At 49.7% G+C, this 25,261-nt stretch overlaps 1 protein-coding gene across 1 annotated transcript in view; it reads right to left on the reverse strand.

Moving 5' to 3' along the window:
* Window positions 1–15,796, reverse strand: part of DTX4 (deltex E3 ubiquitin ligase 4) — a 33,575-nt gene extending 17,779 nt beyond the window's left edge. The window contains exons 1-3 of the mRNA XM_079930060.1: window positions 15,478–15,796; window positions 6,589–7,312; window positions 17–78 (exon numbers count right to left, since the gene is read on the reverse strand). Of these exons, the coding sequence (XP_079786186.1) occupies window positions 17–78; window positions 6,589–7,312; window positions 15,478–15,688 (997 nt within the window). The 5' untranslated portion in view covers window positions 15,689–15,796. The remainder of the gene's footprint in view (window positions 1–16; window positions 79–6,588; window positions 7,313–15,477) is intronic.
* Window positions 15,797–25,261: the final 9,465 nt, after the last annotated feature.

Consider the following 25,261-nt stretch of genomic DNA (forward strand, 5'->3'; position numbering starts at 1 on the left):
CGGGGGCTTCTCTTACCTGCCAAGGCTGGGTTGACAGGACTGGACCCACTTAGGTTCTTCACTGGGACAGTGGGGACCCTGAAAAAGGAGAGAACAGACACATCATGCTTTTGACAAGTGGGACAAAATGGGCCAGTGGTGGGGACCCCAAAACTTCACCCACTGAGGGGTTCCCCTTTCTTACAGGAACTACTTATTCCTACTAAAGATGCAGTAAGTTCTTAGCCCCTCAGCCAGAGCTGATACCTTCAGACCTTGTCAGTCCACTCCACAGAACCTCAAAACTCAGAATGGCCCCGCAGTTCCCTCAGAGTCCCAGGAAGGCCCACACAGCCCTGCCTGAGCTGCCAAAACCCCCCACCCCAGTCCCCCCAGCTCTCTGGCCTCTCCTCAAGTCACTCGCCTCTTTACTGCACTCTAGCTGTTCCTCCTACTGGCCAAGAACGTTCCTGCCTCAGAGCCTTTGCATAGGCTGTTCCCTCTGCCTAAAATGCTGTTCCACCTAACACCTACTTGGTTCCCTCCTACAACTTCTTCAGCCTTGGCTCAAATGTTCCCTTCTCAGTGATGTTCCTGAGGCCATCTTATTTAATACTGCTACCCACCCCTCCATCCCACCCTGAGACTCCCCCCCCACCGCAACAAGCCCTCTTACCCTGGTCTTTTTTTTTTTTTTGGCCACGTCCCATGGTTTGTGGGATATTAGTTCCCCAACCGGGGATTGAACCTGGGCCCAGGGCAGTGAAAGTGTTGAGTCCTCACCACTGGACCGCCAGGGAATTCCCACGTATGATCTTTGAAAATAAGTTGTTGCTTCTTATCTTCCCTCCTAAAATCTAAGCTCTACCAGGGCAAATATCTTTGCCTGTTTCACTCAGAGCCTGACACTAGTAGGCATTCAACAAATATTGGTTGAAGAAATGAAAAAAACATAAAGAAGCAAGTTCAAACTTGGGTGTATAGTCACCTCAGAAGCTTTTGAAAAGACAAAGCCCCTTGCCTGCGTCAGAAGCACTACCTGTGGGCCAGGAGAATCTACATTTTGACAAGCTCCTGCCGAGAGGATGCAGAGGCAGCCGATCCCTAGTCTAACATTTGGAAACCATTGCTCTAACAGCTGTCACTTCTCCTTTTCCCTGAGAAGCATAAATCAGGCAGGGCCTCCTCCCTTTTCTGTCCTTCTCCCCAGCAACTTGAGCCAGGATGGAGAGAAGACAGCACAGCTGCCTGGGAAAGTTGAGGCCTCCCACGGTGCTGAATGGAAAAATATGAGACACACGGGGCTAGGTCTTGCACCATCCCCTTGTCACCCAGGCCTCCACAGCTGGGCTTGGAAGGGGATGTGGGCTTGGAGATGGACTGGGTCAGCGACGACTCCAGGAACCAGAGTTTCTGCTATGGGGGTAGGGTGGTGCTGGGAAAGTAGGGGGAGGGGAAAAAGCACTTGTTTATTTGTTATTAATTTATTTGTCCATTCATACTGAGCCCACTTTGTGTTGGATACTCTGCTGTATGCCAGGGACACAGCAGTGAACAAGACAGCCCACAGCCCTTCATCCCTGTGTTAAAATCGCTAACAAGAGTAGAGTCAGGCACTTAATCCCAGGCACCGTTCTACCTGCTCACAGTATATACATCCATCTGACCCTTCCAACAACCTATGCAAGAGGTGTTATTATTATTAACTCTGTTTTAATAGGCAGGGAAGGTGAGATACAGAGAGGTTAAGCAAACTTGACGAAGGTCACACGGCGAAGGACTTGAACCCGGGAAATCTGTCTCTGGAGCCCATTGTTTTAGCCACTCACTAGGCTGTGCTCTTGTGTCTGTGTAATCCTCATCACACCCCATGCTGCAGACAGAAAACACGAAGCTTCAGGTTTAAGGAATGAACCCACACCTCAGAGGGGAGGTTGGAATGTCACCTCAAGGCTGAGCCCTGGGTCTGTCTGTCCCCCACGTGCCCAGAAGGATGGGTGCTTGCCTGGCCACGCTGAGTCTTCTGGGGTCTCTGTCCCTTCCCAGGGATGATGACGTGTGCACCAGGGCTGTGAGAAGGATGTGGAAGTAACAAATGTGGGTGTGTTTGTGTCTCAACAGGCCCCCAAAGGCTACTTGTCCTCAGAAACTGTCCCCAGGATAAGTCAAGTCCCGATGGGACGAGGTGAAAGCTGAATTCAACACAAAAGAAAGACACCAAGAAAAAGAGGCACAGACTTGATTCCAGACTCTGTAACCTGCCCCACAGGGCCAGGCATGGTATAGCGGATGGGGGGTCAGAGAAATCAGCTTAAAGACCCAGTCCTGCCAGTAACAATGTCCATCAGCTTTTCTGAGCCTCAATTTCCCTGTCTGTAAAACTGTGAAAGTCTTGGGTTAGAAGCTGCCGAGGAGACTTCCTGATGACTTCCCACCCCAGTACCTGGGGACCCAAAGTGCAGTCTCTGCCTTGGGTCCCCCACCTGGGGCCGATTCTCCGCCCGCCTCTCTCTGGGGAGGGGGGGTGGGCAGGGTCCCTCCTCTGTGCCTGGATCCACACCAGGGGGCAGTGGGCGCCACCCAGCCCAGCACCTGCCTTCCCCCCTCACCATCTCCAAGGCCCCCACTTCAGCTGATAAGTAGCTGTGATCTGGGTGACAAAAGCCACCTTTGTTCCCACAAACTGGACTGGCAGGTTTCCACACCCAACCTGGTTAACCAGGAAATAGTCCAATCCCCAGAGCGCACATCCCGGGCAGCCCGAGAACTCAGCGCTGGGGGCAAGGTCTGGGGAGAGGGAGGGTGTGCTGGTGAATACTGTGGAACAGGTGGGTGTCCCTGCCACGCCAGGACAGGGACAACATGGCGGAAGGGCTTGTCAGGAGGCTCTGGATGGTGGCAGCAGGGCTTGGGGAAGAGGGGATATTTGCTTATGAAATACAGAAGGGTCCAGCGGAAGGGGCCCTGCAAGGGGGTCAGGATATCTGCTTCTAGCCCAGCTCTGCACCGACTTTGTGCCTTTGGGAGTACCGCGCAGTCTCTCTGCCATTCAGGACCGCCTCCGAGTTACCACGCAGTAAACAGGGCACCCTAAATCCCTGTCCCTGGGTTCCCAGGGAGGGAGGATTTAGGATCCAGGTCGAATACTTTGTAAATAGCAAGCCCTATGCAAATTTGGGTGACTGTTTACATTTTTTGGTTCCCAAAGGAAAGAGGAAGTTGGGCTTGATAAAAGCCTTTTCCTGCTTAATATGCCAATTTTCTCAGATTCTTGAGGATGTCAGGTGTAAAGTGTTAATACAAAGTTGAGTGCTGGGCAGATCGCTGGGCTGGCAACACTTGACCACCCTTCCCTCACCGTTCTTCGTTAAAATGAAAACCAAGGAGAACAGCCTGTATGGTCCACACCGGGCACACCCTGTCGGGGCCCCCAGGGTTATAGGTGCCTGAGTCCTTTTCCTAGAGGTCAGTAACCCAAAGGCAGGTGAGCATTCACATCCTCCAGGCAGCTCAGCTCAGCAAAAGCTGCCTGACCCAACTACTCGTTGGCCCATCAGCAGACACCCCCTGCCCCCGTGCCGTGGGGAAGTTCCCAGTCATGGAGGGTGCACGTTTTAATTTCTGTCTCTAACATACAAAACTAAGAAAAGAGAAGAGCTGGCAAGGTGGCAGGGGAAGGGGGGGGTTGATGAGGGGAGAATAGCTCTGCAGATACCATGGTGAGAAGTGTTTTTCTGGGAGTTACGAGCCAACCCAGGAATCCTCGGCGGAACAATGGTCTTGTCTCTCCAGCAACTGAGGTCTCGCTGGAGATAGAGAAGCCTCCATTCTGGAAAAGACGGCCAGAGGGGCGACTCCCGCCCCCCTCAGCACAGCCCTCCTCTCTCCTCTTTAGAAACCCCCTGCTTGTGTCTCTGAATAATTCACAGGATCTTTTGTTCCCCCCAAACCCTTCTCTCCATCCCACCTCTCCCGCCCTCCCTGGTCTTCCTTTTTTCCGTGGGAAAGTTACTGGAAGAGGTCATGGGCAGAGAGGGGAGGGGGAAGGGGCCGTTGGACGACAGAAGGTCGATGGCAACGGCAGACAAAGGGAATAAACACGCTAATTAAATGGCCAAGAAAGACTGGAGGAGAAGATGGTAGTGGGGGTGAGGGAGGTGGTAAGAGGTGAAAAGGAGAGGGCTGGAAGACAGAGAGGGTAGGGAGGGGCCTCCCTTGTCAGGAAAACAGAGCAGAGAAAAAAACAACTTGTTTCTATAGCCCTTTTGAAATTGCACTGCCCAGACCTCCGCCCCAATTCTGCTGCTCGGATTCTATTGGCAGGCAGATACTCGAGCAGAGAGATAAAGAGCTGACGAATCCTTCATTGACATTTAAAGCGATCTGGGGTTCCCCTCCCTCAAGTATGGCATGGGGTCACTTGGCTTTTGTGTAGGGCGCCAGAAATGAAGTAGGGCGTCAGATTCGACTCAGTAACTACAGAGCGCATAGATACTGTTCGTAATAGTAATAGCAGCTAATACTGAAAAGACTCTTATTATGTGCCAAGCACTGTAGTAATTCCACACTGGATATTTCATTTAGTCCTCGTGACGAACCCTATAAGCAAGGTACCATTCCTATCCCCATTTTACAGATGAGTAAACTGAAGATAGAGGATGCAAAACTTGCCCCAAGTTACACAGCCAGAAACTTGGGTTCCAGCCCAGCCAGTCAGATTCTAAAGACTGTGTTCTTACCCACTATAGGAGCCTCCCTCTGCCATGCCAGCAGTCGCCCTGGAACTCCGTTAGGGGCCCCGGGATGCTGCTGTACGCCAGTGTGGAGAAACTGAGCAGCAGCATCGTGCGGGTACCCCTTCCCCTCTGCCAAATACTTCTGCAGGCTCAGAGGAAGTCATGAAAACCCCGGGCATCTGACTAGCATCTGACCATTTATAAGTTGCCTTTGAATACAACGAGGAGCTGGGCTTTGGCCAAAAGAGCGGCAGACTAGGAGACGAACATCTAGGTTCCAGCTCCCGCTCTGTAACACGTGGGCTGTGCCTCTCTCCTTGGGGAGTTAATTCCTAGCTGAGTGCCCATGCCTGACACTTGCATCATGGTGTAAAGTCATGAGTTAATGCCGGCGAGCGCATCGGGTCAGCTGTTAAGGGGTGACTGCTCTTAGCTGAGGTTGTGACACTGACTCCATGGGGTAGGCAAGGCAAGCATGATGATCCCCATTCCACACAGGGGGAACACGGACCTTGCAAAGATTCCACGCCTCACCCAGTGGCAGAGGCAGGAGTAAAGGCCCGGCCTCACGGTCTGCAAGCTACCCTCCTTCCTGTCTCCTCCCGGCGCTGAGCCTCTCTGTGCAGAGATCTTCCTCTGGGCAGCCTGACCTTCACACTCTTGGGTCCAACCTACCTCTGAACCATGCCGAATGTCTGGGGCTTGGGTGGCAGGCAGGGCCAGGCTCCTCCAGAGAAAGGGAAGATTGGACAGATATAAGAGGCCAATCTCACAAGAAATCAGGGGCTGGCAGGCAAAGGCTACGGGTACCACGTGGACCTGCGTCTCTCCCATTTTATGATCAGGAAGGCCAAGAGGATGATAAAAAGCAGTCATAACAGAATCTACAACATCCCCAAGTTGTCACAGGAACGACTGAGACGGTGCATGGGAACTGCCTGGGAGGTAGTAAGTACTCATTAAACACGGGCTGTTATTCCAGTCTGGAGGCACCAGAGGAAAGGGACTAACCCTCACCTGGCACCTGCTGTGTGCTGGACACCGTGGTAGGTGATTGACAGGGAAGCAGCATGGCTGAGTGGGGAAGAGTCTGGGCTCAGACCTCCTGAAGTCTGAATCCCGTTCTCTACTGATGATTAGGTATGTGCCCTGGAGCGAGTGAAACTCTCATGTCTTCAAGGGTAAAATGGGATCAAAAATGCCTACTCCAGGGGCTTCCCTGGTGGCGCCGTGGTTGAGAGTCCGCCTGCCGATGCAGGGGACACGGGTTTGTGCCCCAGTTAGGGAAGATCCCACATGCCGCGGAGCGGCTGGGCCCGTGAGCCATGGCCGCTGAGCCTGTGCGTCCGGAGCCTGTGCTCCGCAACGGGAGAGGCCACAACAGTGAGAGGCGCGCGTACTGCAAAAAAAAAAAAAAAAAAAAAAAAAAAATGCCTACTCCATAGACTTGTTGTAAGGATTAAGTAAAGTGATGAAGCCCCCAAACTAGAACGTGGTGGGAGCCCCTGAATGTTGCCTGCTGTCTCTCGGTAGGCATCACCTCCTTTAATGCTCACTGCAACCCTAACATGAAGATTACGGCCAGCATTTACAGATGAGGAAGCTGGGGCTCTGCGAGGTTAGGGATCCGCCCCTATCACAGGGCTAGGAAGAGGCAAGGTCTCCATTAGAATCCAGATCTGCTGGATCCCAAAGGCCACATCCTTGCTTACCCACCACACCGTGCTGCCTTCCACCTGCAGCCAGGGGGTCAGGGGAAGACGAGGAGGACCTTAAGCCTCGGCAGCCCTTCCTTCATCTCTGACCCGGATGATCAGTGACGTCTGATGCCCCTGGTCAGTTGACGCTCAGAGGCAGCCATGGAAGCACCTACCCGGAGGCGATCAGCACCCGGGACTGGGCGATGGCCAGTCGCTGCAGGTTGGTCCGATTCAAGGTCGCCAGGGCCACCCTTCCGGTCTTGCCATTGGCTCCCGGGGGGCTAGCAGGGGAGACCGCATTCGCCCCTGCCGGCGTGCTGGAGGCTTGTCGCCGGATCGCCTGCGATGGGACCATCTTCACCGGGCCTCGAATGGTGCCCGTGCTGTCCAGTGGCTTGGCCCCGGGGCCCGGTGGGGGAGGCATCTTGACCATTCCAGACTCGGGCATGTGCTTGCGGGCAGCCGGGGGCTGCAGGGGTCCAGCGCTCCCATTGGCCACCGCGGCCTTGACGCTCATCACCAGGACGCACTGCGGGCAGGAGCAGGGCGCGGCGGGCGGCGCGGCGGCAGGCCCGGGGCTGGCCGGCCAGGACTGGGGCTTGGGCAAGGTGCCAGTGACCATGGGGTAGATAAGATCCAGCCGCCGGCGGACGCGGCGCTGGCGCTGGGTCTGCCGGTTGATCTGGCCCATGGTGCTGAAATCAATGACGTAGCTGAAGCCGATGGAAGTGAGGTCGATCCAGGGGTGCTGCTTCTCGTAGGCGTGCTGGATGGTGATGCCCACTTCCATGTCGTAGGGCGTCCAAGAACCATTGTCGTTCTCCCACTCCCACACCACGCCCTTCCCAGGGGCCGAGGTCGGGTCGTAGTAGTTGCGGCGAACCGGACGGAGGGTCCCTGCCAGAGTGGGACAGAGGAGAGGATCAGGGTCACCAAGGGATGAAACTGAATCGTGTTACGTTAATAGGCAGACATTAAACGGGTCCTACAGTGTGCCGGCACTGGGCTGCCTGTTGAGATATCAGCTTTGAATGAGGCTCATGCCTGCCCTTTTGAAGTCCAGCAGTCACGTGGGGGTGGAAGCAGATGAGTTACACGGGGAAGGATGTGGGAGATAGTAACAGGGTACCAGAAAGAGCACTTCCTGGTTTGGAGTCGGGAGACCTTAGTTTGCAGGCAAATTTGATCACTTAATATAACACCCCACACCCTTCTTTTCTCCCCCAAGAAACAAGATGATAACTCCTTTGCCGAGTTTTTGTAAAATTAAATGTGGCTCACTCAATCAACGAATATGCATTTGTCTGTGGCAGGACCTGGATTTCTCACGCGCCCTGTACTCTGCAATAAGGTATATAAAGCCCTTGACACGTGCTAGGCGCTCAGAAACATCATTTCCCTTCTTCCCTGATTCTCCACTTGCCTCAGCCCCGAAGGCTACAGGGGAAATGAACACAGGGTCATGGGACCCTAGAGGATAGAGGAAGACTCTGCCCCCAACCCAGGAAGGCTGCCCCAGGGCTGGGGGCGATGGCTGGCTCTCTGGACTTCTTTGGGTGTGGTAAAAAAAAAAATAAAAGGTCAGGTTGGAAGAACTCTCTCATACTTCCCAGCATTAAGTCTTATATCAACAACTGCAAGAGTGATCGCAAGAATAACTTTCTATTTATCTAACGTCTTCCCCCCCCCGCCCCGCCCCCGAGAAGCTCAACCTTCCTAAAGATAGGAGAGTCTCAATTTCGATAGTCTCACAGTGGGTGGGATGGGGGGTGGTGAGGGCAGGGAGGAGATGAGGGTTTGTTGCAGGGGAATAGGACAGCAGAAATGAACCTGCAGGACTGTCAGGGAAAACTACACCTGTAACTGTTGCCTCTTTCTCCTCTATCTACCGGAACCTTGAATTCAGATCCATGCCCGACCAGGGCTCATTTCGTGGATATTAACATCAAGGCTGAAGATGCCTGGTTCAAGGCCGGGTAGGGAGACTGGGGAGAGCTCCAAGGATGCTGGAATCTCTGCATCCGTCAGCTTAAGCTCTATCCATCAAAGTGGTGGGAAAAGGCTCCCCTTCCCTGGCCTCTGACCCACCCCCTCCTCCAACCCAGAGGGAGACACCAAGACTGGGGACAGAATCTCATTCAAGGGGGGAAGAAAAGGAACAATGACTATTCAGGCCTTTGCCAGGTCATAACCCCCCCCCCCCCGCCCCCATCTCCAAGCCCCTTAATGACCCAAAACATCAACATTCAGAAGCAGGAGGGAGAAGCAGAACAATCCCCTCCCTATTCAGCGCCAGGAGGTCTGCTGGATGTGGGGGGAGTGGGAGAGCAGGAGGAACGGGGTGGCCAGTAGGCCCCTGGTTTGCCGCCATTTCCTTCCTAAGGCACCAGCTTGCTGGGGGACAAACAGCGCAACCTTTGGATCCAACAGCAGAGTTTCCGTCCCTTCCAGCTGTGTGATTAAGCCTTAGTTTCCTCATCTGTTTGGGTCCTGGGTAGCTTCTTCAAAGGGTGGATTTGAGGATTAAATGCAGGAATGAATATAAATGCTAAGATAATACCTGTCGCTTGGCAAGGGCGCAATAAAAGTTGGTGATTATTATTGTAATTTATCTTCTATTGTATGTCTTAGCAGGATGGAGAAGTCATGGGGAAAGTTTAGTCCAGGGGATGTGAAATGTGTGTGTATGTGTGTGTGTGTGTGAGAGACAGAGACAGAGACAGAGACAGAGACAGAGAGAGAAGAGGAGGACCAGAGAGAGAGTTTAAACTCCCTCTTTGCACAATCTTTGTTACTTAGAAAACACCTTCAGCTATCCTATCTCATTTGATCTCCCTGGCAATCCTGTGAAACAATGTTTAAAGATGAGGACATTAAGTTTAGAGAGCTTAAATGACACTATTTTATTCTCTCTCCAGGGTAGCAGGGACAAACAATGCCCTTGACCAATTCTCATAAATGTGCTTAAAAGGCATTTTTCACAAGGGTGGTGTCAGTCCCAGCTATGCCTGGGAGTTGCCCCAGAACTTCTGGAAACTCTGCCCTGCCTCTTTCCAGGTGTATCCTCCTCTCTGCCCTGGACAGATGCCCCCTTTTCCTCCTGCACTCCCTCAGTGTTCCCTGACTCTCCGCTGCCCCTGCTATTCACCAGGTCCCGTCTATCAAAATGCCCTCCTTTGCTGCTTTGATCTACTGAAACTTTCCTTATCGTTCAGGTCCTATGCCACTTGCCATCCATTTCTTGAAATGCTCTCCTAGTCCGGGCTCCATCTTCAAGGAGTCTGGGGTGCACAGCTGCTTACGTCTGATGGGTACAAGCATCTTGGCACTTTTCATATCAGTGCCTAACGCAGAGTCGGCAGTAACGAGGGCTCCACAGACGTGCTGTGATGGGGTGAGGACTTCTGGCTACGTTGGCATTTGATCATTTAGCCCACATTGCTGAGTATGCGTTAGCTGCTGTGGGGAATGCAGATTCACGCACTCCTGAAGCACCCCCCAGTCTAAAACAAGACAAGTGCCTAGTTATGAGACACGCCACCAAAAAGGGTGTCAACAAATGCAACGCTAGCAGAAAATGTAACCACAACCCCACCGGGCTTCGATCCCTTCCATGACTTCCTTGTAGGTCAAGACCAAGATGCTCTCCACCCACAACCTCTGTGGTCTCCTCGAATCCTAACACACTCTGCCCACATTTCTGCCCCACTGGCCTCCTGCAGACTCTCGCCACTGCCTCTTCTCCTCTCTGGGCTGCTTCACAATCTTGGTCCCTCCCCTCACACACTCTGGCATCCTCCTGGCTACCCATCCTTCAGATTTCAGCTCACTTCCTCGAGGAAAGCTCTCTGGGTTGTACGACCAGGTAAAACTCCTGCTCCTATATTTTGCACTGTCCTGAGGTGCAGTTACACATATATTTGTGTGATTCATTTGATGAATGTCCACCTACCTCATGGGACTCCCAATCTCATGAGGGGGGGCATCCAGGAGTTTGCTTATGGCTGTAGCCCCCATGCCTAGCATGTCCTGAGGGCTCAGTAAATATCCACTGAAGAAAGGAAGTAATCATAATTTGGAGAACATTTCAAGAAATGGAGAGCATAACAGAGAACATAGGGCCTGAATGAGGAGAACCTCAACAGGTGAAAATGATGAAGAAGGGCATCTCAGGAGAAGGGACCTTGTGAATAGTTGGCGGGAGGGTGTCTACGGGAATGCCTGAGAATAAAAGGCACATCTGTTTGGCGGGAGTGGAGGAAAATATGGGCATACAGGAAGATAAACTTGGAAAGGCGCGTGAGAGCCAGGGCGTAGATGGTCTGGACTGCTAGGCTATAAGGGCTTTTATGTACAGGCCACGAGGAACCAGTGAGGTTTGTGACACAGAGAAGTGATGACACCAGAGCTGCTCCGTTTATTAGTTCCAAATGAGAAGTAATGGGGGGGGGGGAAGGGGGAGGTTGCTGGCAGCAAAAATGAAAAGCAGGTGATAGACCAGAGGGACCCTACGTAATGGGTAGGACCTGACCACAAGTAGCTGAATGCATTCCAAGTGATCCAGGATCACGTGCTTTCGAATCTCCTGGGGAACAGATCAGCAACACCCTCCAGGCCTGAGGGCCGGCATCCCTGGGAGCTGGGCCCGGGAATCTGCACGTGAACAACTGCAGAGTGTTCATCGTGAATGCTCAAGTTTCAGCTTCCGCATGCCTGTATATGTGGGGCATCCAAAAAGAATGACGAGACGAGTCAAAGACCCCTGAGGCTTTGACCACGGGCGAGCGGTAAGGTAGTGACGCCATTTAACAAGAAGAGGGGTGTCACAAGGAAGAGCTGATTTTTGGAAGGAAAGATGCTGCGTTCAGTTCAGCCCTAGAGGGTTAGTTAAAAACAGAAGGCAGACCTCAGCACGAAAGTCGTGGGACAAGAGAGATGGTGGGATTACATTCTCTGATTATTCTGAGATCACTCCATCTGACATGGGCGAGTCCTGGACCTTTCTATAATCAGGACCCTGAATTAGATGATCTGAGGAAAGCCACTGGGTCCTAAGGTGCAGTGTGACCCAAGGACAGGGCTTCTAATGGCAGAGGGATAAAGGATGTCACAGACTAAGGAGGAAGAAAGAGGAAAAAAGCTTCTTCCAGCAACTCAGACACGTACATCCCAAAGCACCCAAGTTGTTCTGGCTCCTGGGAAATGACAGACAACTCCTTTCAGGCATGACCCTAGGACTCCAGGGCATTTCACCCACGTCCATACAGCACTGTGCTCCTGTACCCAGGAAATCCCAGGCCTCTCTTACCAGCACCCCTCACCCTCACTAGAATGTTCCATGAGGGCAAAGACTTGGATGGTTTGCTATATCCCACAAGCCTGGAACAGTGCCTGCAAGAAGTAGGTGGTCCTCCAAATGAAGGAGGACATGGGCACTTGGTTCAGAATCTCAGCTCTGCCGTGGACTGGCTGTAAAACTTTGAGCAACTTCATCTTTTTCAACTTGTTTCCTTTCCTATGAAGTGAGAACAATGGGTCCTTCATAAGATGGCCGAGGATGAAACCAGATGATGTGTGCAGTGTGCTTGGTGCCTCCCTCACACTGGAGCTGTCACGTGGTCGTGACATTTGCTCCCACCACTCTTGTGCTCGCACAGGGTGGGGAGTATAGTTGGGGGGGGCACTAAAAATCAGCTTCTATCAAACCCTTGAATCACTCTCCATCTGACTCTCGTCACTGCGTTAAAGACATAAAAGAGGCAAAAGTTGCACAGAAAACTGAGCTGGAAAGAACCCTCCCTCATAGCATGTTACTTCTAATTAGCGTCATCACTGGCGCAGAGTCCAAGAGTTCAGAGTTCAGAGTTCAGAGTCCAGAGTTCACCTGCCGATGTGCATGATGGGAGGAAAGGAAACAGAAGGAATCTTAAGGCTGCTCTTCATTCTACGAGGGAGAATGAGGCCTGAGCAGCCGAGGCACTTGCTGAAGGCCACAGAGTAAGCCAGTGGGTCTGGAAAGAGACCCTGAGTCACGTCTCCCACTGCCAGCCCGGATCCTCCCCCATCCTGCTGCCAGGCCCTGAAAATGGCAATGATCAGGTATGTTGGAAGATACAGAACACAGGGATGTTGGATGTTACAGGGGACAGAGCTCCAGCCACTGCCCTACAACAGAAAAAGGTCAGCCCAGTCCAGGTGAATGATCGTGGGTGGAGAGGACCCAACAGAGGCTTTTCGAAGCAGCCAAGACTCCTTCACCTCTATCTAGCCCTGTCTCTTCCCTTCTTCCCCATTCTCTAGCCCAAAATGCCTAGAGGAGACCAGCATAGAATGCAAATAAGCGCAGACTCAGAGACGGTCTGGGGAATGAGAAGGGTCCAGGACAGACAGAGGTGGGCAGGGGGTATCTGCAACCTCCCAGCCATCTCCCTGGAGACAGACTGGATGAGGTCGGAACCCAGGGGAGTGGAGAGTCTGAGGACTTCCTTGGCAGCAGGGCAGGCAACTTCTGAAAAAACACAGCTCCCATGTCAGGAAATGTCCCCACACAGAGGAGGCAACAACAAAAAAAGAGAGGAATCGCCTCTGGGCAGGGGACTTCCAGCTCTCCTTTGTTTATGGGGATGTTTCTGGTTCCCAGCTTCAAACTGTGGCTTGGGGATGGTGGGTAATTTAATTAAACGTTGCCAGGGCTTGGCGGAGGTTGCCTGGGAGCCGGTGGCTTACAGTTCCTACCCTGTCACGGCTTCATCAATGAGCTATATTGAGAGGAACTGTGTGTCTGTTGATGGAGAAGACAGAGGAGGGGGGCTGTGAGCCCAGAAACCCAGAGATTCTATTCTGCTTTGACAAGCTCCCCGACAGACCCAGCAGTCCTGGGAATTCAGCCCAGTGCCTTCTCACCCAGCGCACCCAGCGCGGGGCCTGGCGCTGAGGATGGAGGCTCTCAGCCCACGTTGGCCGGTGAACCAGTAGAATGAGTGGATGACACCAAAGCAGTCTGAATCCCTCAGAGACAGACAAAAAATGTAAAACACACCCTGAGGCAGTTCGAAAAATGATCCAGGGCCAGGTCGGGTCTAAAATCTGAGGAGCTCCAGCCTCCGACTTAACTGTGAACCACCAGGCAGTGGGCAGCCTGTCCTCAGGGAAGGGTGGTCAGACCTGGGGGAAGTAGCAACTGTCCTTCAATCCAGTTTCCTCCAGAACTTCATTTCTGTAGTAAGAGCCCTTCAGGCCATGACCCTTCCTAGGAACCACGCCCATCTCAGACATCCCTAAACACTGATGAAACTTTCCCCCTTCTCAAATGTGGGACAAGGCCTGGGACCTTTATGTCACCAAGACGTCTCTCCATCCGCTGCTGAGACTTAGTCTGAAATAGAAAAGCTAACACCTGCCCATCTATTCTGAGCAGGATTGGAGTCCCCTGTCAGGTAGGTGTCTTGACTGTCAGACTCTCTGACCCCACCTACAGGGCTAGCTTCCCCCTCCCCACAGTCTGATGCCTCCACCCTCCCCTCTCGGACTTCTGTCCAAAGTACACAGTTACCTTCTCCCCCCTCCCCCTTGGCCACACTTAATCCTCTTTCTCGACCTCCCCACATTCCTCCTTATTCCCTCTTCCTCCCAGTCCCTCTCAGCTCCAACCCCCTCCCTTTCCCACCAAGGTTTAAGCCCCTCCAGATGCTAACGCTTCTGGAATCCTTTCCCCAGAAAGCTTCACCCGGTCGGTCGGTGTCTACAAAGTCCTTGGCAAAGAGGTTGTTAGGAGTTATGACTAAAGATGAGGACACGAGGGTGGAAAGATACCCCTTTCCCATGACAATCCTAATTAGCGCACAGGATGCGGGGGCTTTCCAAGGAGGCGGAGATGCCTTTGCTCACACAGCTGTTCTCTGACCCTCTGGGACTCACCCGGTCCTCCCCTCCGGTCCCTCCCTTCCACACCTGTCTCTCCAGGCTCCTGGGTCACACTCTCGGGAGAGCAGAGCCAGAATCCCCAAAACAACTGCCCACCTCCATGAAGAGGCTGCTGGAGAGACAGACCTGTCCCAGGTAAATTAAGCCTGGGCACCATGCGTGGGCCACACAAAAGATGCAGCCCCCCCTCTGCCCCTCACGCCAAGGACCCGCCACCCTGACCTCCAGCCTGCAGGCTCTCTTCTTGGCTCTGACCTGGAAAGGCTGGCCAGCTGGGATGTGGGATTTGCGGTGGCCACAGTGGCAACTTGATTCTCACAAAAAGATAGGAGTTTAGTGTCCCCCATAGGGGACCTTTACGGGGCGAATCTTGGGGACAGTTTCTTTTTAGGAATTCTTCTCCTCCAAGGACAAAGCGATCAGCTTCCCAGCCAGGCATTCCGGAGCTGTGTCCCTCCCCCGCCTCCCTCCATCTGCTCTGGCCTGTTGCTTCAATGCTTGGAGTGCCCAAGCAGAGGCACTCACCAATGCCACAGCAACCCAGGCGTTTCCTGCCCTGGAATCCCCAAGTCCATCTCTGTTCCCAGGAAGGCCCCTCCCTGCCCGTACTAGACCACAGTGAAAGCCTCCCGGGAATCCCTTCTTCCTCCCCCCCAGGATGCAGCTGTGGGAAGCCATCCCACCCCGGAGGGGTAGAGGCAGCAAGGTGGTTGACCAGGGGAACGTGTGGCAGGCCCAAGGGTGCCTGAGGCACGGTAGGGTCTGAGCCAAGGTGATGTGTGAGGAATGAGAGCAGCAAGCCTTTCCTATCAGCTGGGATTGCTTGTGGGCTGGTGAGCCCCGGAATTTCTACAAGAGCCACCAAGCGTTTCAAAGGGGGGCGTGAAAGGGGGTTTTTTAGGAGCTAGGTTGAAGCTCGGTTTGCATAACCAAACCACGGATACTATTTGCATGGACGTTTATTGCAGGGAGTATCTTAAGAGCATCGTGGGGCGTCAAGCGCCCCCTCCACGACCCCCTCTCGGTGACACCAGTGTATGGAGATGCGGACAAAGGTGGGCCCCGGTGGGCTCGCGACGTGGGAGACCTCAGGGCAGGCAGGGGAGGAGGCGCGGGCGGGGCAGGGGCGGCCAGCTCACCGGTGTCCTGGCGAAACTGGTTCATGGACTGCAGGTCGATGATGTAGGGCGCGAGACGGCTGTCCACCTGGCCCAGCACCACGCTGCCCCCGGCGCGGGGGCCGGCGCGAACCACCGCCTCGATGTGGTGGCTCACGGCCGGGCTGTAGGGACGCCAGCGGCCGTGCTCGTTCAGCCATTCCCAGACCACCACGGCCGAGGCCAGGAGCATGGCGAGCCCGGGGCTGCGGCGGCGGCAGCGCTGCGATGCCTGCCTCCCGGGCCCGGCGCGCCCGCCCTCCTCCGCTTCCTCCTGCGCCGCCGCCTCCGGGCCTCGACCGCGCCCCCCGCCCCGCGCCCCGACACCCCGGGCAGCCTCAGCTCCGGCCCATGGGCCGCCCCCCAGCCGCGCATCCACCGGGGCCCGGAGACCAGGGCCGCCGGGCTCCGACCGCGCGCCGCCGCCGCCGCCCGGGTCCGCCGCTGCTGCCGCTGCTCCGTGGGGTCGAGTCGCTTCATGCAAATGTCCGGCTCTCTGCAAACTGGCCCCCGCCTAGCAAAGCCACCCGGCGGGCGCGCGGCCGGAGCCCCGGCGGCCGCGAGCTGGGGCTGACGGCGAGACGAGCATCAAGCCCTCGCACCAGTTGCGCCTCGGGCTCTGCAGACGCCGGGGTGGGATCTCGCCGCGCGATCGCGCTCGGACTGGCACGCCGAGTTCCCTCCCCTCCCTCCCCACCCTTTCACCGCACGTTCAGTTGTCGCCGCCTGGGACAGAGCTCCCCCTCCCTGTGGCTCCGCTCAGCTGCTTCTAGAATGAGTCGCCCCTCCCAAGCCCGGCGCTCGGGCAAACCCGCGCCTGCGGAGGGTTTCTCCGGTCTCTAGACGCGGAAAAGCGACCCCCCAGGACAAAGCCCCGGGACTGCAGCTGTCGCCGGCCGTAACTTTGCAGTCTCCCTCCCAGAAATAGAATTTTCTTTTTTTTCTTTCTTTCTCTTTAATGCGGTGTGATCGGTGTGTGTACAGCGAGCTCCGAGACACTTAGTGTCTTGCACACTCACGCTCGCACGCACACGCGCCCACATCCGCACGCTCTTCTTGGTGTGGTTGTATTACCTCATCTTCGTCCGCATCCTCAGCTGTCCGTCAAGGATGCAGAGCCACGCCCCCTGACGACTGGAGCAGGTGCCCTGGAGCTCACGCGCTCCCTGCTGGCCTAAAGAGACGCGTGCCGGCCACTGGCCACACACTAGTTAGCTCAACTAACTGGGCCTCTCTGCTTACGAGACCCAGTCCAAAGGGATGCAGCAATTTGAGAGGTGACGGATTAACACTGTCTATGGTAGGGAGCAAATGTGGTTTTTCTGGCCTGCTTAGACGTTACCAGAATCAAGAAGACACATGCTAAATTGATTTATTTTGCAGGATTTCTATGACCGAAATAATGAGACACTAAGACAGACACAAGCTAGACTTGGTTGTTTTGGTCATCAATAGTCAACGTGGAAAATAATCTAAAATGGGTGCGTTCTGACTAAAAAGGTAGATTGACATCGGGCTTACATATTAATCTTGCCAGAAAACACAAACTTTGTTTTGCTGAAGTTGCAGCTACGTAGGACAATGAATTCATACACTCAAGAGCCAGGATAGGATATAGAAAAATAAAAGTAGACTATGTGTTAGGAACCGGGATTATGAACCTTTCTGAAATAATCGTTTTCTTTCATAATATATGATCTCTTTTGCTTTGGAAGATTTGCTTTCCCTCCCTGTTTCTTGCTCTCTCTTGAATTATACCTGTCCTTTCTCCCATCACTAGTTCTTTCCAAATCTTTTTCACCCCTCTGCCTTTATTTACCTCCCTCCTCACTGAGTTCTAAGTACAAAATAAAAGGAAAAATATCAAACATGCTCTTCTTCAGGCCTCCAAAAGCACCAGGCTTGAGGCTACTCTGAGCTTTGTTCTTGCTGGTCCCCTTGCCCAGAAATCTCCCCAGGGTGACCTCCAGAATCTCCAGTAAACGTCCTCCCTAAGGCCAGTCTCCCAATCCAACCCAATCAACACCATTCATTAAAACATGGAATTTTAGGGTTTGAAGGACAAAAGGAAAAGGAGTTAAGGCTACCTCAGTTAATCCTAACAAGAGTCACCATTATTCCCATGTTATAAATGACAAGGCTTAGGGAATTTGAGCAGTTTGCCCCAGTTACATGTTTAGCAGAGGGGAAACTGGTATCCAAGAATTAGTTGGGCAAAAAAACCCAAACCAAACCAAACAAACAAGCAAACAAAAAACTCACCTTGTTCCATAACACAAGTTATGTGATGAGGAGACGGTGTGATAAGAGGCAAGACATATGGCAATGTAAAAGTGCCTCAGTGTGAAAGAAAGGAAGGGAGAAAACGAGGATAGAGTGTTCTGAGAGGACACAAGTAGAATTGAAGAAAAGGTCATGTAGGGCTTCCCTGGTGGTGCAGTGGTTGAGAGTCTGCCTGCCGATGCAGAGGACACGGGTTCGTGCCCCAGTCCGGGAAGATCCCATATGCCGCGGAGCGGCTGGGCCCGTGAGCCATGGCGGTTGAGCTTGCGCGTCCGGAGCCTGTACTCCGCAACGGGAGAGGCCACAACAGTGAGAGGCCCGCGTACCGCAAAAAAAAATAAATAAATTAAAAACAAAAAAAAAAGGTCTTGTAAATTTGTATTGAGCTATTTTTACTTCCAATCATGAGACCAAGTGTATGAAGACCCTGGAAACTCTCTTGTGGTCTGGGAGGTACAGATCCAGAAACTATAAACTATCAGTAACGACTGAAGGGGAGGCTGGAAGTACCAGGGAGAAAACAGCATCTGACCAGCTAAACCAGAAATTCCCAAGTAGAAAAAGCCTAACCCTGCTAAAAGGGGCATGTTCTATGGGTGCTCAAAAGGAATGTGTATTCTGTTGTTGAGTGGAGTGTTCTATAAATTTTCATGAAATGCTATTGGTTGATGACTTTGCTTCATTCTTCTTTAGCCAGGCTGACTGTCTGTATAGTTGTTCTATAAATTATTATTATTATTATTTTTTGCAGTACGCGGGCCTCTCACTATTGTGGCCTCTCCCGTTGTGGAGCACAGGCTCTGGACGCGCAGGCTCAGCGGCCACAGCTCACGGGCCCAGCCGCTTCGCGGCATGTGGGATCCTACTGGACCGGGGCACGAACCCGCGTCCCTTGCATGGGCAGGTGGACTCTCAACCACTGCGTCACCAGGGAAGCCCTCTATAAATTTTTGAAAGAGGTGTATTGAAGTCTCTAACTACAACTGTTGATTTGTCTACTTCTTTTAGTTCTATCAGGGTGTGCTCCACCTTTTTTTTGCCACTTTGTTGTTTGTGCTTTGCACATTTTAGATTGCTACATTGTCTTGGTAGATTGATCCTTTTATCATTATATAGTATCCTTCTCTGTGGTAATTTTCTTTGATCTGAAGTCACCTTTATCTAATATTAAGATAGACACATGTTTTTCTTTTATCCACGTCTTCGTGATGTATATTTTTTCCATCCTTCACCTTCAATCTGCCTATGATGTTCAATTTGAACTGAGTTTTTTTGTAGACAGTTTATAGCTGGGTCATGTTTTAATCTACTCTGCCAATCTCTGCCCTTTAATTGGTGTACTTAAACCATTCGCATTTAATGTAACTATTGGTACGTTAGGGCTTAAGTCTGCCCGTTTATTTTTTGTCTTCTGCCTGCTCTGTCTGTTTTCTTTCTCCTGCAGGTTACTTGCACATTTTGAAGATTCCATTTTGACTTATGTATAGTGTTTTTCAATGTTTCTTTTTTTTTTTTTTTTTTTTTTTGCGGTACGCAGGCCTCTCACTGTTGTGGCCTCTCCCATTGCGGAGCACAGGCTCCGGACGCGCAGGCCCAGCGGCCATGGCTCATGGGCCCAGCCGCTCCATGGCATGTGGGATCTTCCCAGACCAGGGCACGAACCCGTGTCCCCTGCATCGGCAGGCGGACTCTCAACCACTGCGCCACCAGGGAAGCCCCTCAATGTTTCTTTTTGAATAGCTTGTTTAGACGTTGCTCTAGGCATTACACTATATATTTACAACATCACAATCTACTAATGTAGTCATTTTGGCAGTTCAAGTGAAGTACAGAAATCTTACTTCCCTTTAACTCTTTTTACCCTCCCCCATTTATAATTGCTCTATATACATTTAGGACCACATCCGTGTTACGTTCTGTCGACTGATTATTTTTTCCCAGTTAGTTGGCTCTCTTCTTTTTCCTGCAGTGTTATATAGTGCCTCCTCACCGTGATGTGAATAATCCTCTGAAGTTAAGGCAAATCAGGTGGGAGAGTCCTGATTTGATTCCTGTTTCCAGATATGTAGTCAACTGAGTCACTGAGATGAGAAACAAATTTGGGTTACTTTAACTGGAGTGCAGCTGCTTATCAGTTTCCCAAGGCAAAGAGCATGGTAGAATATATTTTCCAGAAATGCCCTCAACAATATTTCTGGTCCCATATGCTCTTCCAGAACATTGTCACTCCTTTATGAAGAGGTTCCATCTGTGGGATCCTTAGCTGCGTTGTCTAATAGGGCACCACAATAGAAATGACATTATCTGACATTCAGGGGTAGGTTATAAAAGACAATAAAGTGTAAAAGCCAATATGGGATTTCAACTTCTGGGAAGAAGAAGAAGTAGACACACTTTTCCCTATGACTCTAGCGAAGTACAACTAAAAAACCTGGCAAACCATGTGAAGACTCTGCAAGTTGGAGGAAAGACAGATCATTTAGGGACCTTGGGACCCAAGGAACAAAATGGTGGTGTTTCCCTAGTTTTCCTTTTGCCTCCTATACCCAAGACTTGGATTGGAAGAAGCCAGCAACTTGGAAATGCCGTGGGCATGGACCCAAAATGAACAAACACAACACGAAAAGCCTACTCTCTCTAATCAAAAAAACAAAGAAAGGGGCAGCATAGCAAAGCTGAAAACTTTTAAATAGTAACCACTCTACTCTAGCCAAACCGCACAGAAAAACTGTGGTCCCATCCCCACCAGTGACCACAAAGGCTGAGTGGGGAACCTATGTCCTTGCCAGGCTGTCATGAAACACCCCAATGCCACCAGCTCCTTGCTGATTTTCTCCTTCTGTTTTGACAGCTGAGTGACACATACATGTTTTCACTTTCATCACTTTTAAGCTTGCCTTTACTTTTCTTGCGTTTCATGTAGCTCGTATCCAAAGCAGTGGTTAATTTCTCCTTTTAAGGAGCTGTCTGCCCTTTGGGATTTTCCTCAGATGAATATAATCCTTGAATGTGAATGCCAGTCATCTTTCTTGAACTTCTCCTGAAGCCTCTCTGACCAGAAACAGAAAGATTTCTTTGCGAGTACCTGACTTACCTTAGTTGTCTTTGGAGTCCTGAAAGTAAATACTTCACAGATCTAAATTCCTAAAGCAACTGAAACTTTTGCTTCTATTTTGGTACACGATGTACAGTTTTTTTCTGTGCAAAGTTCAGAATAAATCTCAAAACCTGGTGAATAAAATCTGATCAGAGTTGGACGTGGGACCTAAACTACAGACTAATATCCTATCACAACCTCTGTTGCAGGTAGGGTTCTCTAGAAAGCCAACTCTGAGACAGAGCTTAGTGAGCAGAATGTTTATAAAGGAGCATCCTTTGGCTTAATACCTAGGAAGGAAGGAAGGAAGGGAAAAGGGGGCAAGGATTGGGCAAAGGGAGCTGCGCTGGAATGCAGGTTCTGTGGGCAATAAAGCATTAATTGTACCCAAAGAAAGATTTGGCCCTTTGCCCTTGGCTCCTGGGAGGTAACCTCTAAGCCTTTGGAATGTCCTGATTGGTAAGAGTGTCTTTGTTTAACCTGGCGGGCTTGGGCCATGACAGATAGTTTATACTAACACAACATGATATATGGTGGAGGACTTAGGGCACACAATATCAACTTGACATTTGGAGGGGCTGGCGACGAAGGTCAGCCTCATGGGTGGTCAATCACATCTACATGACAAGCCCCTAATAAAAACTCTGGACTCAAAAGTTTGGGGAACTTCCCTGGTTAGCACTACTCATGCATACTGTCACAAGTCATTGCTGGAGAAATAAAACACAAGCCACACAAATCCTCTGGGTAGGGACAGACAATGGACAGCTCCACACCTGTTCTCTCCCTATCGTCTGTCCCTTTGATGATTTTTAAAAATTAATACACTTTATTTTGGGGGCAGTTTTAGGTTTATAAAAATGCTTAGTGGAAAATACATAGAGTTTCCATGTATCCCATCAGTGCCCTACCCCTTCAGTTTCCCCTAATATTAACATCTTGGGTTAGTGTGGTACATTTGCTATAATTGCAGAGCAAATATTGATACATTATTATTAATTAAAGACCACATTTTCCATTAGGGTTCACTCTTGGTGTTGTAAATTCTGAGTTTTTAGATAGAACCCATAGAACATGGGTAGTTGTAGCTGATTACTGTTTTAAGTTGCAGTTTTCTAATGACATGTGACATTGAGCATCTTTTCACCTGCTTATTTGCCATCTATCTTTGGTGAGACGTCTGTTAAGATCTTTGCCCATCTTTTTAATAGGGTTATTTGCTTTCTCGTTGTTGAGTTTTAAAAGTGTTTGTGTATTTTAGATAACAGTCTTTTCTCAGATGTGTCTTTCACAAATATTTTATCTTAATCTGTGGCTTGTCTATTCATTCTTTCTCTTTCTCTCTGTCTCTCTTTCTCTCTTTAAAGTAACAGGAGTTTGCCCCAGCTAGCCTGCTGCAGGTGCCACAGGGCCCAAGAGTGACAGGAAGTACCTCGTGTCCCAGTGCTCAGGCTTACATGGACTTTCTCCAACCTTGCCAGCACTTACCTTTGCACTGCATGGTGGTGGGGGTGAGGTGTCTTTCACAGAGCAGAACTTTTCAATTTTAACCAAGTCCAGCATAACATTTTTTTCTTTCCTTGGTTATGCTTTCGTGCCAAAACAAAGTTCACCTAGATTTTCCTTTGTTATCTTCTAGGAATGTTATAGTTACGTATTTTACATTTAGGTCTATGATTCATTTTGAGTCTACTTTTGTGAAAGGTGTATAGTGTATATCTAGATTCTTTTGTTTGCTTGTTTGATTTTTTGGCATGGAGCTGTCTAGTTGTTCTAGCACCTTTCGTGGAAAAAACCATCTTGCTCCATTGTATTCCTTTTGTTCCTTCATGGAAGATCAGTTGACTATATTTTGGTGTGTCTATTTCTGGGCTATGTTCCACTGATTTTCTTCTTTATTCTTTGACCAACACAACCCTATCTTGATTAGTGCAGGTTTATAATAATAAGTAGTAAAGTCAAGTAGTCATAGTCTTCCAACTTTGTTCTTCTCCTTTAATATTGTGTTGGCTCTTCTGGGTCTTTTGCCTCTCCTTATAAACTTTAGTATCAGGTTGTTGATATTCACAAGATAACTTGCTGGGATGGTGATTGGGATTACATTGATGACAGATCAAGTGGGGAAGAACTGACAATGTGACAACACTGAGTCGTCTTATACATGTACATGGAATATACCTCCAGTTATTTAGATTTTCTTTGGAGTTTTGTAGTTTTCATCGTATAGATCTTGTACATATTTTGTTAGATTTATGCCTGAATATTTCTCTTTGCAGGGAATGGTAAAGTAAATGGTATTATGTTTTAAACTCCAAATTCCAATTCCTCATTGCTGGTTCATACAGAAGCAACTGATTTTTGTATATTAATCATGTATCATGCAACCTTGCTGTAATTGCTTATTAGTTCCAGGAGTTTTTTGTCGATTCTTTGGGATTTTCTGCAAAGTACTTAGACAACTATATCATCTGTGATCAAAGATTAGTTTTATTTTTTCCTTCCCAAATAGTGTAACTTTTACTTCCTTTTCTTGTGTTATTGCATTAGCTAGGACTTTCAGTATGATATTGAATAGGTGTGGTGAAAGCCAACATCCTTGCCTTGTTTCTGATCTTAGCAAGAAAGCATCTAGTTTCTCATCATGAAGTATGATATTGGCTGTAAGATTTTTGTAGGTGTTCTTTATCAACTTGAGAAAGTTTCCCTCTATTTCTAGTTTGTTGATAGCTTTTATAAATGGGTATTGGATTTGGTAAAAAATTTTTTTTATTGGAGTATAATTGCTTTACAATCTTGTGTTAGTTTCCCCTGTACAATGAAGTGAATCAGCTATATGTATACTTATCCCCTCCCTCTTGGACCTCCCCCCCCCCCCACCATCCCACCCATCTAGATAGTCACAGGGCACTGAGCTGAGCTCCCTGTGCTGTACGGCAGGTTCTCATTAGCCATCTATTTTACACATGCAGTGTATTTATGTCAAACCTAATCTCTCATTTCATCCCACCCTTCCCTTCCCCCACCATGTCCACATGTCCATTCTCTACCTCTGTGTCTCTATTCCTGCCCTGTAAATAGGTTCACCTGTACCATTTTTTTAGATTCCACATATATGCATTAATATACGATATTTGATTTTCTCTATCTGACTTACTGCACTCTTATGATAGTCTCTAGGTCCAACTATGTCTCTACAAGTGACCCAATTTCATTCCTTTTTATGGCTGAGTAATATTCCATTGTATATATATACCACATCTTCTTTATCCATTCATCTGTTGTTGGACACTTAGGTTGTTTCCATGTCCTGGCTATTGTAAATAGTGCTGCAATGAACATTGGATACATGTGTCCTTTTGAATTATGGTTTTCTCAGGGTGTATGCCCAGTAGCGGGATTTTGGGGTCATATGGTAGTTCTATTTTTAGTTTTTTAAGGAACCTCCATACTGTTCTCCATAGTGACTGTATCAATTTACATTCCCACCAACAGTGCAAATGGGTTCCCTTTTCTCCACACCCTCTCTAGCATTTATTGTTCGTAGATATTTTTGATGATGGCCATTTTGACTGGTGTGAGGTGATACCTCATTGTAGTTTTGATTTGCATTTCTCTAATGATTAGTGATGTTGAGCATCCTTTCATGTGTCTCTTGGCCATCTGTATGTCTTCTTTGGAGAAATGCCTATTTAGGTCTTCAGCCCATTTTTGGATTGGGTTGTTTGTTTTTTTGATATTGAGCTGCATGAGCTTCTTGTATATTTTGGAGATTAATCCTTTGTCAGTTGCTTCATTTGCAAATATTTTCTCCCATTCTGAGGGTTGTCTTTTGGTCTTGTTTATGGTTTCCTTTGCTGTGCAAAAGCTTTGAAGTTTCATTAGGTCCCATTTCTTTATTTTTGTTTTTATTTTCATTATTCTGGGCTGTGGGTCAAAAAAGATCTTGCTTTGGTTTATGTCAAAGAGTGTTTTTCCTATGTTTTGCTCTAAGAGTTTTATAGTGTCCAGGTCTTTAATCCATTTTGAGTTTATTTTTGTGTATGGTGTTAAGGACTGTTCTAATTTCATTCTTTTACATGTAGCTGTCCAGTTTTCTCAGCACCAGTTAGTGAAGAGGTTGTCTTTTCTCCATTGTATGTTCTTGCCTCCTTTGTCATAAATTAAGTGACCATATGTGCGTGGGTTTATCTCTGGGCTTTCTATCCTGTTCCATTGATCTATATGTCTGTTTTTGTGCCTGTACCATACTGTCCTGATTACTGTAGCTTTGTAGTATAGTCTGAAGTCAGGGAGCCTGATTCTTCTAGCTCCATTTTTCTTTCTCAAGATTGCTTTGGCTATTCAGGGTCTTTTGTGTTTCCATACAAATTGTGAAATATTTTGTTC

This window comes from Stenella coeruleoalba (genome assembly GCF_951394435.1).
Source record: "Stenella coeruleoalba genome assembly, chromosome: 8".
In the NCBI taxonomy this organism is placed as follows: domain Eukaryota; kingdom Metazoa; phylum Chordata; class Mammalia; order Artiodactyla; family Delphinidae; genus Stenella; species Stenella coeruleoalba.